Source organism: Lissotriton vulgaris, chromosome 11 (genome assembly GCF_964263255.1).
Source record: "Lissotriton vulgaris chromosome 11, aLisVul1.2, whole genome shotgun sequence".
Taxonomy (NCBI): domain Eukaryota; kingdom Metazoa; phylum Chordata; class Amphibia; order Caudata; family Salamandridae; genus Lissotriton; species Lissotriton vulgaris.
In genome coordinates this window covers 393,289,070-393,306,641 of record NC_141699.1, presented here as the reverse complement: position 1 = coordinate 393,306,641, position 17,572 = coordinate 393,289,070, and the positions used below count along the sequence as shown (strand labels likewise).

Below are 17,572 nucleotides of genomic sequence, written 5' to 3'. Positions count from 1 at the left end.
TGCTTCCACAATGTTGGTTAATTTGATACAAATCTTTTAATGCAATAAAATTTACTCACCAACACTGTCAGTCTTTTTGTAAGTCATGCCTCTTTCTTCTTGGGTTTTCAAAACTTTCAGCACCAGTTACAGCCCAGAGGAACCGTGCTGCCTAACGCTGTCCGCTGTTCAGAGAGAGCACTGTCCACCAGCGGAATATACCTGGCGGATAACCGGCTGGCGCTGTTTTTGTGGGTCGGACCACAAGCCGACCCTGAAGCCATTCAGAACCTTCTCGGGGTCCCTGGATTTTCGGCAGTCTGCTGCGGCGCGGTGAGTCCTCGGCAGTAAAGAATGAAACGGAAAACAGAGGCACGCTTTATTTCATGCAGAAATGTGCATTGTTCGCATTCTGAACTTAAAGGATGCAAATCTCTTTCCCGATAACCACTGAATAATCAGTTTTAAGGATAATTTAGCAGTACTTGTATTTATTTGGTATTGAAAATATCTGGGCAGGAAACGCTGAGTATGTTACAAAGTGCTATGTATGAACCTTGAAAAGTTCAAGGGGCATATTTGTAATACTTTCACGCAATGCAGCAAGCCACCTTGCTGAGTGAAAGAGCAAGATTGTGCACGATTTAACATTATATGGCGCATTCCTGTCCTTTCTTTGCTCTGGCGCACTTTTGGTTGCCTAGCGCCAACACAGGCGGTTCCTGCATTGTAAACAGATTGTTTCTGTGCAGGAAGGGACATCATGCTACCAACAACAATCCTGAGAGGTATTTTTCTTTTTCTATGTGTGCAGCAGAATGCTAGTGATAAATCTGGGAATGCGGCAAAATTCATGGGTGGATGCGCGGGAACACCCGCGCTCCACTCCTGGAACGTCCTCCTGGGGCAGAGTAACGCCAGCAGCGGTTTGTGCTGCCTTGCGTTACTCCAGATTTATCAAGACATGCAGGGCCAAGCAAGGTGCCTTTGCGCGGCCTGATAGATCTAACTTTAGTGTTACATCGCCCTTGCGTGGCACAAAGGTGACGTGACACTGCGATAAATATAGGCCCTAGCATACATACTACAAGGTGAAGAGGACCAGCAGATCCCATGCAGACAACATAAAAACAGTATACATTTGATGAAATGCTAGCACTAGAAACCTACAGAGACAAACATCAGCCATTTTTCAGGCAGTGTACTCCAGTGGATTTGTGTAGAGCTGCTCAATTCTTCAGAGAGACTGGATACAGATAGGTCGTTTTCCAGAAAGGTCCAGAGCATAGACGAAGGCAGAACACAACTGTATGAATTTACTGATTGGTCATCAGGAAGCTAGGATCTACTTCCCTTGTGCTCTGCGGAGCAGTGATCGCCCTGTCTAAGTGGATGGGCTGAGGTTTCTTCAAGGATCGCCTGACAAAAGCAGGGGCTCTTAAAGAGATCTAAAAGGGGGTTTAGAGGTGGTGGCTGATAGGCCGCAGGGAACCGTCTTTCAGGTCAGGGTCGTAATAGAGCCTAAGGCTGGAGTCTGCATAGGAGGGTTTGTGGGTGAAGCAGTGTGCTTTGTAAGCAAAAGAGGAGGTAATGGAAAACCATTGGTATGAAAAAGTAGGTGTTGTTAGTTTGAATATGATTGTGAGGAATTTTTAAAGGGTTAGAACTAAGTTAGTCATTCTGATGATAAAAAAAAGAAGGTGGCAGTAGTACATGGGATGATGGCATAGTGCAGGTAGAAAAGTTGAAACCTTTTTCCACAGAGAACAGCGTTACAGGAAGGCAACAATTGTCACCTTACCTTCACCATACGAGTCACCAAACAATTTAACTCCCATCAGTGTCAGAAGTTGTTTAACATTCTAAGTAGCTCAGGTTTTTAAGCACAGGTAGATCAAAAGAAAAAGATTAACCTTGTCTCATGTTCTCCTCGAGTGAGAAGATTTAAACCCAATTGCTGTCAAAAGTTTCATTTCTCATTTTTGTTTTGTCTAGTGTGTGTTGCCTGTGCTGGACAATCCACTCTCTGCTCAAGCAAGGCGAATCGTTGAGAGACTGCAAAAGGAAGGAGCCCGCACTGCAAAGGTGAATTTTTTTCACAGGGTTTGAGGTTTAAAATCAGCTTTTAGGAGGGTTGATCTGGTTTTGTAAGCTCTTGTTCTGGTCTCCTGCAAAATCTAGAAGTATCCTACACAAATATGGTTTTTAGTCACTCTAAAATAAATCTTTTCCCTCCCTATGGCAGTAAATCAAGGACAAAGTACCTTTTCTGGATGTGTGCAGGAAGTACACATAAATGGACAATGTAAGATTTGAACCTAAAAATCTCAAACACATTAACCCCCATCCCTTTTCAACAAAGCCCACGTTCTACAATAAACCCCTGAATGCTTACTTCTTAAAAATTGGTCAAGGTTCGTAAAATGTATGAAATATTCATAGAACTATCTAATCTTATTCTTTGCCTATCTTATTAGGATGATTCCCTCAAAGACCAAAACTATATTAGTGCAGAACCGTTTTCTTCCAGACACTATCCATAGCATCTAAAGGTTAAAACATGGTGGCCAGCTCCTGCAGTCACTATGACTGGCCACGCCACCCCCTTCCAGGGCTCTCACTAGTTCATTGAGCAAGAGGTAACTATTGTTTCACCAGGGAGAGTGTACAAGTGACATGTTTGGCCCTGCAGTACTACTGCCCCTGAGTTAGGAGCAATGCATCTGTCCAATTGTCACCCTGTACCAGAAACTGCCAGTGTTTCTGTTGGTTCTGAGCTCAGACACCAACTGAATTACTTCAGAAGTATCCACCTATGGACTTTGTGCCTAAGATTGTTTGAGAGATAAGATTATGGGCCTTCAGAGATTATGGAAACTAGCCTATCCGGGGTGCTCTCTCCACTTTCAAATAAAGAACTGTGCAGGAAATGTGAAGCTAGGACTCATGGCATGATTGAACAAGGCAATATCTATCTTTGTGAGACACAGAGCTTGGGCAGGAGCACAACATTCCACCATAATTGCACTTGTACACTCTTCCTAGTGCAATATTGGTTACCTCTAGCACAATGGACAGATGAGAGGCCTGGAAAGAAATGGACGTTGTGAATGAATGAATGTCTTAACTGTATAAAATATATTAAAATATTAATCACAATAGTAAATACATTAAATATATATACAAAATCACAAATATATCTATAAATATTCCGTAAGAGCAACATTTCAATCATGCTTCCTTAAGACGACAATAAGCATAATATAAAAATATAGTTAATTTCCCAAAAAATTGACAACTTTTACAAAAACAGTAGGCACTGGCCTCTTCAACAGATCTACAATTAATTAAATGCATTTTTTAGATATTTCTTTCGTATGTCTAGTAAACTAGGACATAAATAATTGAGCGGGCCTTTGACAGTAAGCAGTTAGTGCTCCATGACCCCTCAACTTGGGCTATCGACATCAACAGGAAACGTAACCTCATGTATTTTAGCTTGCATCCTGGATTCAAATTTGAGGCTTAATATTTTAGTTTTATTCCAGAGTACGACTCCATTGCAAAGTGAACATTTTGATATTTCTGTACTATCAACAAGTGCACAGCTCTTGTGTTACTCCAGAGAGCGTGTCTAATTAACTTCATCTGCTCCAATCAGGGCAATTTTGTGAGTTCTGCAGATAGCAGTAGATTGTTTTCCATGATTGTTTTATTTACAGAGGCCAGGTTTAACCCAGTACACTAATCTTGATGGTTTGTTACCTCATTGTAAATCAAAAATCTCAATGAGTATTTGTTTGCTATTGCACAGTCACAACAGTAATTTAACATTGCTGCTGAACGACGAAAGATATCAAGGATAGTTCCAGCAGCTGTTTGCAATAAAAAAAGAAAGAACGAAGATTCAATAAAGAACTGAGCTTTTTACATAAATGTTATCCAAATCGTTAATGCATTTTTAAGGAAGAACTAATGCTCTGTACAATAAGGTAGGAACTAGTTTCGTTTCCAGCACCTTTAGAGATTGACAGATCGCATATCCTCCATGGATTTTCTTAATTTCTTTTAACTGAGAGTGACACTGTCCAGACCTTAGTTTTTAAGTTGGAATGATGATTTGTCCACCTTAATCTATTATCAGCTGTTAAGCCCAAATAAGTGTATGCCGATACTTCTTCTAGAATAATGCAGTTGATTTTTTGTTTAACATGCTTCTATGCTTTCCCAAAGGTCATAACCTTTGTTTGCCCTAGTATTGGAACTTTCATAGATTCCCATGCTTTTGTATCATTCCCCGTCGTCGGAATGGGAGTCTCGGTAACAAAAATAACATAGCAGTAGGTACAAAAGAGAAAGAAAAAGGCCTAACATCATTCCCTTTTGTAGCATATCCGCCTCTTTTTGTAAAAGAGACCAAACTAAGCATCAGCCAATCAGAAGAGCCTCATCCCATAGAACCCTCCTGAAGGAACCTCAGAGCCTCAGATTTTCTACCGCACGTTGTGCTTAGGGAGTCTCCTTTGAGCTCTGCTCAATCTTCTACTCTTTTGAGGTTTTTCTTCAGTTCTTTCTTCAGGATTGTTTGCTGTTCCTACCAGGATGTCTGATAAAGAGAAGAAGGCCCTTTTCAAGTCATGTTCCACCTGTGGCAAGAAAAGGCTGTATGTAGAGGACCAGCATAAGGACTGTATATATTGCCTGTACCCGGATAATATGGCTGCAACTGCAAGATCTGCCGCACCTTTTCTACTAAGACCCTCCGGGACCGTGAGGGTCGGCTCCTCACTTGGCTCCAGAAATTGAAGTATAGAAAAGACACGGTGTCCAGCGACAGTGAGGACTCCTCTTCAGCTTCATCTTCCAGAAGGTCAGTCAAAAGGGGTAGGGTTTCCCCTTCACCTTCTGTGAAGCGTCCAGTGAAGGCCTCAAAAAAGACCTCCTGTGAGTCTGAGACCCAAAGTCCTGTCAAATCTCCTCACCACAGTGTAAAGGAGAGGGAGGGACCATCTACACCGTCCACTGTGATGAAGACTGCTCCAGCCTTCAAATAGCCATATTCTCTATCATCTGAGAAGTCAAACAAAAGTTCCAAGTCATCAACGACGCAGTAGAAGGCTCCGTCGGCAAAGGTGTCGAAGTCCAAGGTTAAAGTGGTGCCGTCGACGGGCTCGTCGTCGGTACGGTCGACGTCGATGGGATCGTCGGCGTCGATGGGATCGTCGACGGTGGCGACAGCGGCGTCGACGGGAACATCGACAGCGACGACGAAGATTTCGTCGACGATGGTAACGTGCTTCAACGACGGCAACATTGACGACGACGAGAGTGTCGACGGTCTCGTTGACGACAGCGTCAACGACGCCCATCTCGTCGTTGGCAGTTCGTCCGTCGGCGGTGGCTTTTCCGTCGACGACATCCGGTTTACCTTTATCTGCTCCATCGTCGATGGGACCGTCAACGATACTGTTGTTGACGGAGAAAATTACTATTTCTTTGAAAAGAATTACTCCGGACATGACGTCTCCAAGGAGGGTTACCTCCTTGCCTCCCGCTTTGTTGTAAGAAGAGGAAGATGAGGATTCTGATAATGATGATCAGGACTCGTTTGGGTATGCGCACAGTGCATCCCAACTGCTTGTTAAATGTCAGGAGACAGATTCGGAGTGAGAGTTTCTTCAGGAGTCTTCATATCAACATTCTTCTCAACCGCAGGGGTTCACAGGCCAAGAGATGGTATCTGTTCCTACTTCTTTCTTGCAAGATCTCCATAACATGTTGCAGGATTACAAATCAAGGTGCTCTCAGCCTGCTGCTATTCCGCTACTCAAGCCTTGGCTACCCCTACAACTCCAGTGATGATCTCTCCAGAATTGCCAACTCAGGTGGTCTCTCAGCTTCAGACACCTGCTCCCCATGTACCTTCAACACTACCGGACATACAGGATGATTTCTCGGATGAGGATCAGAATCTCGATGACAGGCCTAATCAGGGCTTAGAATGGGATGAGTATGTAATCCCGGCGTCACCATTTCCAGACTCTGTGGATTCCCCTCCTGTGGATATCCGGGGGTTCATAAGTTAATGGAGATGGCATCTAGCAGATTCCAGCTGCCTATGTCTTCTGTTGCCACTGAGTGTTTTCTCTATGACTTTAAAGAGCCATATAAAAAGGTTACCAGATCTATTCCTATCATACAACATGTATCGGATGAAGGTCTTAAGGCTATGAAGAACCCGGCTACGGTGGTCCCTGTCCTACTGCGGCTGGAAAAGAAATATAAGGCGCCTGAGGATGGTCCGGCGTCTTTGACTGGGCACCCAAAACCATACTCGGTGATTTCGCAGGCGGCACGGAGGAAGTCCCGCAACCCTTCGGCGCCTTTGACTACTCCCCCTGATGAAGAGGACAGGAGGCTAGATAACGCTGGAAAAAGATTCTCTTTAATGGCTAGTCTTCTGGTGCGGGCAGCTAATGCCTTGGCGATACTGGGCAGGTATGATCGCCAGTTATGGTGTGATCTTTCACCTTATTTAGATCAACTTCCCCAAGAAGCGAAAGGTGACGCGAAGAAGATACTACAGGAAGGGGAAGAAACATCAGCGGAGGTAATCGATTGTGCCATGGACATTGCCACAATGGCTTTTCGTTCACTAGCTGGGGCAGCAGTTCTTCCTCGCCAAGGATGGCTCAGAGCGACTTGGTTCAGGCTGGAGGTCCAGAATAAGATCTTGGATCTTCCTTTCGATGGAGAGGCATTGTTTGGAAACACATAGATGATATCCTTCAAGATATTAGGAAGGATACAGAGACGGCTAGGTCTCTTGGTACGCTTCAATACTGGAAGGCTCCTTTCAGGGGTGCCAGGGGCAGGAGTACCACATACAGAGGCTCATACCAACAGCAGCGGTACTCGTCATATGGATCAGGGTCACAACAGTATCGCCAGCCCTATCATTAGAAACAGGGTCAAACCTCGCCTGTCTCAAGATCGAATACCAGAGGGAAACAGAACCGCCAGGGACATGATACGTCCAAGAGGCAATAGCGGCGTTCTGGCTCTTCCTACTGTGCCCACCTCCTGGACAACATCTGTAGAAGGCAGGGTATTGCAATACCTCTGCAACTGGTGTTGGGTGCTCAGCATAAATCGAAAAGGTCATACCTTGGAATTCACTCAAATCCCACCTTCCAAGCCAACTGCTGCCATTCCATCGAAACATCTGCGTCTCTTGCAGCTCAAAGTTCATCAGATGCTCCAGAAGGAAGCTGTGGAGCTGGTTCCCTCATCTCAAAAAGGGGAAGGGTTTTATTCCAGGTTCTTCCTAGTGAAGAAGATGCTGGAGAAATGGCGCCCTATTTTAGACCTCAGGGAGCTAAACACCTATCTCATTTCCCAATCCTTTCGAATGGTTTCCCTTCAGGATATCTTACGTCTCATCAATCCAGGGGATTTCATGGCCACTCTCGATCACGAAGATGCGTATTTTCACATACCCATTCACCCAGCACACAGGAGGTTTCTACGATTTACAGTAGCCAAGAGACACTTTCAATTCGCTCTGCCCCAAGAATCTTTACCAAGGTGCTGGCACCGGTGACCGCTTTCCTGCAGAGACATCACTTTCAGGTCTTCCCTTACCTGGAAGATTGGTTGCTGAAGGCCCCGTCCAGGGAGTCTGCGAGGGAAGCGGTCAACGCATGTACGAGCCTATTCCAGAATTTGGGTCTTACTCTTAACAAGGAAAAATCATCTCTGATTCCGTCCAGGACAGCGCGTTTCCTGGGGGCCATCTTGGACTCAAATCTCAACAAGGCTTTCCCATCCTTAGAAAGGCAGGAAAAACTGAGAGCCATGGCACTGCTCTTGAGAAAAATAAGGTGTCTTTCAGTACGCCGTTACAAATCCCTTCTGGGGGTGATCTCCTCATGCATCCCTCTAATACCTCACTGCAGATTGCGGATGCTGCCTCTTTAAGAGCAGCTAGACAAACAGTGGAAGCAAGTTTACGGCTCATTCGACGACAAGGTGACAATCACTTTTGCAATGAAAAGAGCAGCCTTGTGGTGGACAAGACAGGAAAACCTTTCCCAAGGTCTAACCTTCGTAGGTAATCCGTCTCCTCAAGTGGTGACAACAGATGCGTCACTAGATGGCTGGGGTGCGGTGCTTCAGGATCTTCATGTCAGCGGGCATTGGTTGCCCCAGCACCGTCTTCTTCACATCAACCTCCTAGATCTCAGGGCTATCAAGCTGGAACTTCAAACATTTTTTCCTCGGCTGCAGGGGTCGGAGGTTCTCATCCGCATGGACAACACCACGGCCATGCACTACATAAACAAGGAAGGGGGTACCAGATCTCTTCCGTTATCTCAGGAAGCCCATAAGATTTGGGAGTGGGATATTCTGCACGGAATAACGCTACGGGCAGAAAATCTACCAGGAATTCTAAACGAAAAGGCGGACAGACTCAGCAGGCTATATTCCGTCAGTCACGAATGGGAGCTGAACCAGGTGGTCTTGGAGGAGGTTGCCGGTTTTACGCAAGCAGGCTTCCCCATCCATGGTCGTCTGGGAATGCGCTTTCGGTCGCTTGTTCAAAAGCATTTTTTGTATGCCTTTCACCCCATTCCAGTGATCCCCAGGCTTCTCAGGAAGATCAAAGCGGAACTGTGCAAGATGATCTTGATAGCCCCTGCATGGCCACAACAGTTCTGGTACACGGAACTTCACCTTCTGTCTCTCGTCCCTCCTCTTCCTTTGCGGACAATGCCGGACCTTCTCACTATGTCCTGCGGGCAGATTTGGTATCCGGATCCACACTCATTACACCTGACTGCATGGCTCCTGAGCAGCGAGAATTCATGAACCTTCCCATCTCGAATGAAGTGAGAGAGGTTTTGTCTCGAGCTAGAGCTCCTTCTACAAATAAAACTTATCGTTTTAAATGGAAGAGATTTTGCATTTGGTGCAGGAAGGAAAGTGTTGACCCCTTCACATCTCAACCACATCAACTTCTACCTTATCTCTTGTCTTTGGCTAAGACAGGATTGGCTCATTCATCCATAAAAGTTCACCTGGCAGCGATCTCTTGCTACAGATGCTCTGCATCTGGGCCTTCTCTTTGGTCTTCAAGAATAATTAAACAGTTCCTCAAGGGTTTATTCCGCGTCTTCCCCCCGATGAGGCCTCTGCCTCCCACTTGGCGTTTGAAGTTGGTCCTCTAACAGCTCATGAAAGATCCCTTCGAACTGATTCATCGGGCAGACATGACATTTCTTTCGTGGAAATTGGCTCTCCTTCTTGCCCTCACATCAGCAAAACACATTGGGGAATTGCAGGCTCTCACAATTCAGGAACCTTTTCTCCAGTACAAAAGAAATACCATGATTTTAAGAACTAATCCGAAGTTCATACCTAAAGTGCCTTCGGACTTTCACTTAAACGAATCTGTGATTCTCAGTTCTTTCTTTCCTCAACCTTCAACACCAGCGGAGAGGTCACTCCATTCTCTGGATGTGCAGTGGTGCTTGAAATTTTATCTGGATCGCACCTAAGAGTTTCGTAAGTCTTCACAGTTATTCATTGCTTTTGGTGGTCCGCGCTAAGGCCTTCCACTTTCGAAGCAAAGTATTGCAAGATGGATCTCCAGTGCCATTCTATATTGACATTCATCAGTGGGTAAACCACTGGACAGCAGGATCAGGGCACACTCCACAAGATATGTGGCTTCATCTACAGCTCTCTTCGCGGGAGTGCACATCAGAGACATTTGCAGAGCTGCAACTTGGAGCAGCGTACACACCTTTAGGAAGCATTACTGTTTAGAGATCTTGACGCAGGAAGACACGGCTGTAGGCCAGGCAGTCCTGAGGAACCTCTTCCACTGATTCGTGAGCTTTCCTTACTATCCCTCCTTCCTATTTCTGCACATTTTGTATCTAATGTTGCTACTAATGGCTATTCTAATGTGTATTTACTTCTTCTCTCATGAGAGTATGCATACTGAGATGTTTTTGTATTTACGCTACAAAATGTGCTTTATTGCTACTGCTAGCTACTCTGATACAAAAGCATGGGAATCTATGAAAGTTCCAATACTGGGGCAAGAAAACAAGTTAATTACCTGTAAGTTTGGTTCCCCAGTATTGGTAACTTTCATAGATTCCAATGCACCCACCCTCCTCCCAGAGAAAAGCTCAGCCTTCAGCAGATGTGGTTACTGTTACACAACGGCTACGAAAATCTGAGGCTCTGAGGTTCCTTCAGGAGGGTTCTAAGGGATGAGGCTCTTCTGATTGACTGATGGTTAGTTTGGTCTCTTTTACAAGAAGAGGTGGATATTCTACAAAAGGGAATGAGGCCTAAGCCTTTTCTTTCTCTTTTGTATCTACTGCTATGTTATTTTTGTTACCGAGTCTCCCATTCCGACAACGGGGAATGATACAAAAGCATGGGAATCTATGAAAGTTGTAATGAATAATCAAAGTGGACACTGTATTTGTGGAATATATTCTAATATTCTAGATCACGTGTAGCTGAGGCCATAAGACTGGACCCATTCGGTCTTGTTTATAAACCCCTCACACACCAACCTGGTTGGTGTCATGCTTCATCATTGGGGTCCAACCAGGCAGCCGAGTGTCGCCTGGTTGTGCTTCTACACCTGACTACAGCGGAGCAGGTGTTGTGCAATAGTGTGATGTGAATGAAGGTGAAAAATTAAAAATTAAAATACACTTCTGAGAATCCTTGCCTAGTAATTTATTCTTGGCGGCCCAGAGTGTAGGTTTAAAAACTATGTGGTGCAACTACAAATAGAAAAATTATGACTACGAGTTGACTATGTGTTGGTGGTCTACATGTTTCCGTCCCTTCAAAAAATTGGCGGGACTTTTTTCAGGACCAAGAGGCGTGCTGTGAGTGGCAAAGGTGGTGCCACAGGTGATTATCACCTACACACGCGCTAAGGTGTGTGGAAAAAGTGAAATAAAAAGGTGCTGCTGTTACTTACAGGCACCAAATGTTTGCGAGAAAAATCTTCGCTATAACATGGTATTCCAGAGATTCGGGGGGTGTGGTTCCGTAGTTCGAGGGTCTGTGGCTCGTAGATTCTGAACCCGTTCAATGAAGATCGTCAGATATAGACGATTTTGGTATCAGCAGACCGCAAATCACGAGTGCGGTGTGTACGAGTGTTTTCGTCGTAATCGATCAATGAGAACACTACGTATTCAGGGATTTCGTTTGAACCCTCGGGTTCCATTTTGTGTGCGGCAGCCATTTTGTGTGGTTGCCCTCACATAGGCCGATGACTATGGCCGAACGAGTCCTTGGGACACGTACACCTTAGCTGACTTTTGCGTGACCTGGCCGAACTGACTCCCTTGCCCGAGGCTGACCTCGCTGAGCCAGTTCCTTGTTAAGCAGCTGGTCAGATAAAGATCAAAGAGCAGGACATTGCTGAGTTTATGGTACACGCACACACCCTTCTATCTTGCTTCTCATCTGTTTCTGTTCCTTCCTTTATGGCTTAATCACTGATTTGGGTTGAGGTCTCTATGAAGGGTTTGTCCGGCCTGATCGAACAGGAATATTGGAATGTGCTTGATCGTTTCTGGTGGGCTGGACAACGGAAAGTGGGATTGTCGTCATGCGATATGTTTTGAAATGTCATGTTTCCATTAGTCAGTTTGTATGTAATTGATGCTAGCCAGGAATGTGAATTTTAGCATAAAAGACGATGCTCCGCTCCTTGAATTTGTGCAGTCTCTAGCGAACCACCCGTGTTGTGCTTCGTAGACCTCTGTTCCTGGTTGCAGCCAATAAACTTGGTCTTTGACGTCATCAAGAAGTGTCCGGTGTCTCTGTTTGCCGAGGCAGGGGAATCCGAAGACATCGGGCGTTATCCCTGACGCCGCTGGGTTCTAACACCCAGTTCTTCAGGGGCGGGGGAGAGGCACTTCCGGAATCGATTTGATACGTGTGTGTCCTCTGCAGGGAACCTAGATCGGGTCCCTCGGCGTCCCGGCGAAGATTTTTCTCGCGAACATTCGGGGCCTGTAAGTAACAGCAGCGCCTTTTTATTTCACTTTTTCCACACACCTTAGCGCGTGTGTAGGAGATAATCACCTGTGGCACCACCTTTGCCACTCACAGCACGCCTCTTGGCCCTGAAGAAAGTCCTGCCCAATTTTTTTAAGGGACTGAAACATGTAGACCACCAACACATAGTCAACTCGTAGTCATAATTTTTCTACTTGTAGTTGTACCACATAGTTTTTAAACCTACACTCTGGGCCGCCAAGAATAAATTACTAGGCAAGAAATCTCAGAAGTGTATTTTAATTTTTAATTTTTCACCTTCATTCACATCACACTATTGCACAACACCCGCTCCGATGTAGTCAGGTGTAGAAGCACAACCAGGTGGCACTCGGCTGCCTGCTTGGACCCCAATGATGAAGCATGACACCAACCAGGTTGGTGTGTGAGGGGTTTATAAACAAGACCGAACTGGTCCAGCCTTATGGCCTCAGCTACAAGTGATCTAGAATATTAGAATATATTCCACATATACAGTGGGATAGTCCACTTTGATTATTCATTACACATTTGGGGACGGGACTTGCCCCTCTAAAAACCCTTGCTCTCCTATTTGTTTAGCTTAATCTATGAAAGTTACCAATACTGGGGAACCAAAGTTACAGGTAAGTAACTTGTTTTCTTTACTGGGGTTGACTTTTAAGTCATTTTAGTTATACATTTTTTGTAACTTCTGCAATTGTGATTGAAGTCCTGATGGTGTCAATGAGAATATCATCATCGGCATATGCTAAATAACTAATTGGTTTACCTCTTAGCTTGGGGGCCAAGCCTTCTAGAGAATTCAAAAATATTGATAGATCTGTAATGTACAGCGAACAAAGTAGTAGCGCTAAAATGCATCCCAGTTTCAGAGAAAGGGACGGTGTGCTCAGTCAAATAGTGACTGTGGTAGCTGCCCACCACGTTTTAACTTTTAGATGATTTGGATAGTGTCTGGAAGAAAATGGTTCTGCGCTAATATTGTTTTGGTCTTGCACGGGAACATCCTAAGAAGACAGGGAAAGATTACGATTATATAGTTCTATAAATATTTCGTACATTTTATTAAACTTGGCTCATCTTTAAGAAGTCTGCCTACAGGGGTGTTGTTGTAAAAAGATACCAGTCAACTCCTTTCCCTCCTTAGTCTTATGGACGAAGCCACGTGGGGGAGGTGATGCCTGGGGGATTTTCACAATGGAAAACACCATTGCTCTTCACATGGCAGTTACTCTGCAGATTCAAATGGATGGGAATTATATTAGGAGTGTCTTTGTGAAGACTTATCTGATGTGGCTGTAGAGGTCAGGCCAGTTAAGTGAAATGCACTATAATTCTAAGGTTTCCTCTTTGTGCACTGTCCTGGTGCACTTCAACCCGAAATCAACTACAGAGATTCATTTGGGTACAACCAAATCCCTGCACACATCCTGAGGCTACCAGAGAGGATCTAGGCTGTTTTCAACCTTGCAGTCACCAAACTCGAAAAGATTGATTCTTACAACATTAGAGTATTTGTAATAGCACAAAGACTTCCCAATTCGCATTACATTATATTCACCTTGAAAACACTACATACCATGGCGTCTACAAGCTGGATCAATCTTGCTCAAGCAAACCGGTATAAAGAGAAATGGAAACAATCATAAATCCAGTTGAGCAATAGGGATCAAACAGACAGTAGAGACCAATTTGTCAGCATTAGGCAGGGAAATGGCTGGACTGAATTACACTGGTGGTCTCATGCTACTGTGAAATGTACTGCCCTTTTGAAACAAAGACTGAACAAACAGGTAGAATCCCATATATTAAAAGAGAAGATAGGCTTAGGACCGAGAGCCTTTTAGATGGAAGACAACATTAGAACTATTTTGTATTATATGTATAATTAACAATATAGGTTACACCTTCCCTCCCCAAAAAAAGTATTAATGTGCAATTTGTAAAAACGGACACATTTATTTTGTTTCAAATTAGTAAACATCATGTTCAACTAAATGAGTTAAATGTTAACTATAATAAAAACCTCCTTTTCTAATGTTCCTACAGCTGTTCGTGGTGAAGCCAGGAGACGAGATGGAAAAGCTTTTCAATATGTTCCTTGAAGAGGACAAAAGCCCGAATGGTGGTGCCTCCTACAAAGACTTCCTGTGCCATATTCACCTTAGCATTCAGCAACTGCTCCGACAGTGACGCCACCTCTTCATATTTGGCTAACATTCTGTTACAGGATTTCCTTAGGTGCTCATCCCACTTAGCAAGTCTTACTGCCAAATGGTAACCTAATGACTTTAGGAAACTAAATATACACAACTGCTTGTGATGCCTTCTGCCTAACAAAGCTTGTGACAAGGGAGAGGAGCACCCCGGTCTCCCTGTGTCCACATTGTCAACCAGTGTACGAAGGTGGAGTCCCTTGCAGCACTTGAGCAGGACAACATTCCAATTAGGAATATTTGGTGGCAACTCAGAAAGCAATTTTACAAGGCAAAGGATGAACACATTTTGCAGGTGGTCAATCAGAAGAAGCTGCTCAGGTAGCATTATCAGACAACAGCTGATCAGGCTCTGTAATTTCTTCTAGGTAAACGTCTTATCACAGGGATCCAGTCTCCTGCCAACTCCTACAGATAGACTTCCTCTCACAGAGAAGCTCCCATTTGGGATATGTACTTCCTGCTACAAAATACAAAGACGGCAGATCTGTTATCTAAATGTCTACCTCCTAATCATTCAACATTTGATACGACACAAATAATTCATTCGAAACTAGGCTTCCCATCAAGTCTGCTGATCATCAACAGTTCTGCAAACAGTGGTTCTGGTCACTTGATCACAGATGATCTGTTCTAGAGTTTTCCCAGTCTGACTTCCAGTGGACAATATGATCAACAAAATCTAGACATACAGAATTTCCCCCCGTTAAACTTCCTGTAAAATGATCACCAAAATGCATCCTTTCACAAACAGACTTGCTAAAAAAAAAGACTAAAATCTGTACAATCCTTCAAAGCAAGTTTCCCTGTTAATGGATTGCCAAAATTAGCATAAAGTTCAGCAACGACAGCTAAAAGTCTATCTTACGCCTACAAAGATCGGATCCTCCAGGCTAGGCTTCCTCATCCATTATCGCAGAGGGCAGCATGAAAAGCATCCTTACTGTCTAGTCTCTCTGCCACATGCCAGCAACCATCTCAGTGGTAGCCTTCCTGTCACATCATCGCCCATGTGCTCAGTGAGGGGGGAAAAACATTCTCATGCCATCAACAATATAACGTTACCCAGTTCAAAACTCAAGGAAAAGTTGAAGTCACAATGGCACCATACAAGTATAGTCGGTGAGAAGCCGTCTGACACCAGGACACACTGAGCAGCTTGTTCCTGAACTCATAAATATGATGGAATACGCATTTGTTTAGGTTGTACAAATGCGATGTAATGATTGAGCAAGATAAATTGTAAACATAGCAAATATGTTGCTGCACGGACATAAAAGGTCTTTGCAAATTGTGCCTATGAGTGCAATTAAAAAGAACATCTCTGAAACATATGCACATCTGTTTTTCATAGGATGCATGCTATTAATAAGCACCGATACAGATACTCATTTGGCTGCTTTCTGTGAAAAGGTTGCACACATTTTCTTTATCTGGAGTTTGAGAAAACTAGCAGAAGGAAAGGGATTTTACCTGTAATCCTAGTTCTCTTCCAGGGGAATCCTCATCAAAGTCATAAGCACTGGATTGTCCCACCCATATGAGGGATCCTGTCAAAAAGGACATATACATTGACAACAATAGACTTCACAGCCCCAAAAAAGGTCTGGAAAGAGACAAATTTAAATTGTTTCAATTTGAAAAATATCTCCAATTTGCAGTAATATAGTAACTGAATCCAAAGCGACTAGAAATATCAGTCACAAACCTCTTTTTTAGAAGCAAAAATAAAGGGAATCTAGGATAATGCTAGCACATAGAGGACACAGCTAAAGCATTAACACTGGCACACTGCCATTAAGGGGTTCACCCTTATGCCAGTGTCTCATCATGCACCTGAGGAGACAGGTCAGTAAATCTTTCAGGCTGCAGGCATAAGGATCTTGGATCACTGAGGTGGTTGTTTTTCTTGGCTTTTTCTCACAAAAATAATTTTTAAACCTGGTTTAACCAACCTCATGCGACATCCTGTAGGACTTCAGGGATTTTTCACCATTTTCCCACTGGGTTTATTTTTTTTAACTTGTTTTTATTGCATTTTTCTAAGAGTAACTGCAATAACAAATAACATGCTGATTCGATATTAGCAGCTGGTATGACAATGGCAAATAAAATAGCAACAATGCAGGTTCGTGCGAGAATGGATACAAGCAGATCTATATGTCATAACTGGCTAGTTAACAAAGCATCCATCATAGCTGTGAAGGCATTTCAGTTCAGGGTGGAGTAGCAAATGGGAGCGGAGCGGCTGCCAAATGTTCTTTGGTCGGGAGGCAAGGGGCAGCAACGTTGCATATATATCACTAGTAGTGTCACAGTACTTGAGATTTCTCATCCAGGCTTTCACTGTCGGTAGTGGGGGTCGGCCCCAGTGTAAGGAAATCTATCTCTTGGCTAACAGTAGGGCAATAGCAGCAAAGCGCTTAATACCCGCCCCTAGGGGATGGGTATATCCCAGTAGTGCAAACAGTGGGGAGGGGTCAACCCCGATTCAACCATCAATGCCAGATGCCCAAAAACCGCCTCTTAAAAGCGCCAGGACGGGGGCAGTTCCATGCCAAATGAATAAAATCAGGCAGCCTATTTAGGTCCATTTTAGCAATTAGTTTGGGGGTGACATATATTTAAAGTGAAGGGGTTTGTGCTTGTATTTGTTAGAGATATAACAAGTCTGCTCACAGCAGTATGCCCACATCTTATCAGTCAAAGGTTGCCCCAAATCTCCCTCCCAAGACACCCGTGCTGCCCCACCCCCTACTGGAAGGAGCGTTTGGGCAAGGTGATACAGTCGGGAGACTGCTATCAGGCAATAACATTTTTGCGACAGGGGAGGGAATTTTTGAGGCTCCATAGTCGAGGAACGTATCGCGACAACCAGTGAGTTTAGCGTCTTGTGTACAAGAAATTTATCTAAAATGGATAGGTTATGGCCCTCTACTACATCCGCGACAGACTACACTTGGCCGTCTCAAAATGCATCTCCCATGGCTCGGAGGCGAGATCGGGTGAGTTGCGTGCTGTGTTAGAGTGTCGATGGTCAGAAGTAACCATGGGTTATTGAGTAGTGGCAGGTGTGGGGAGCATAGGGAGATAGCCTTCAGGTATCTGCAAAGCCTATCCCCAGTCCAACATGTGGTCTGGAGTGTATGAATTTTCGTTGGTGTCCAAGTGAGGTCAAGCAGAAGAATGGTGGAGAGAGGACAGGGGTGAGCCTGTGAATGTTCAGGTTTCAAATACTGTAGCCGTACCTCTGAGTGGTACCAGAAATAGGAATACTGCGTCTGTGC

General features: G+C 44.3%; 1 protein-coding gene across 1 annotated transcript in view; it reads left to right on the top strand.

The window, feature by feature from the left end:
- The window catches only part of LOC147679853 (protein transport protein Sec24C-like), a 257,445-nt gene extending 241,826 nt beyond the window's left edge, over positions 1 to 15,619 (top strand). Inside the window, exons 20-22 of the mRNA XM_086943414.1 lie at positions 121 to 312; positions 1,975 to 2,064; positions 14,119 to 15,619. Coding sequence (XP_086799540.1) covers positions 121 to 312; positions 1,975 to 2,064; positions 14,119 to 14,262 — 426 coding nt within the window. The 3' untranslated portion in view covers positions 14,263 to 15,619. The remainder of the gene's footprint in view (positions 1 to 120; positions 313 to 1,974; positions 2,065 to 14,118) is intronic.
- The last annotated feature ends 1,953 nt before the right edge of the window (positions 15,620 to 17,572 follow it).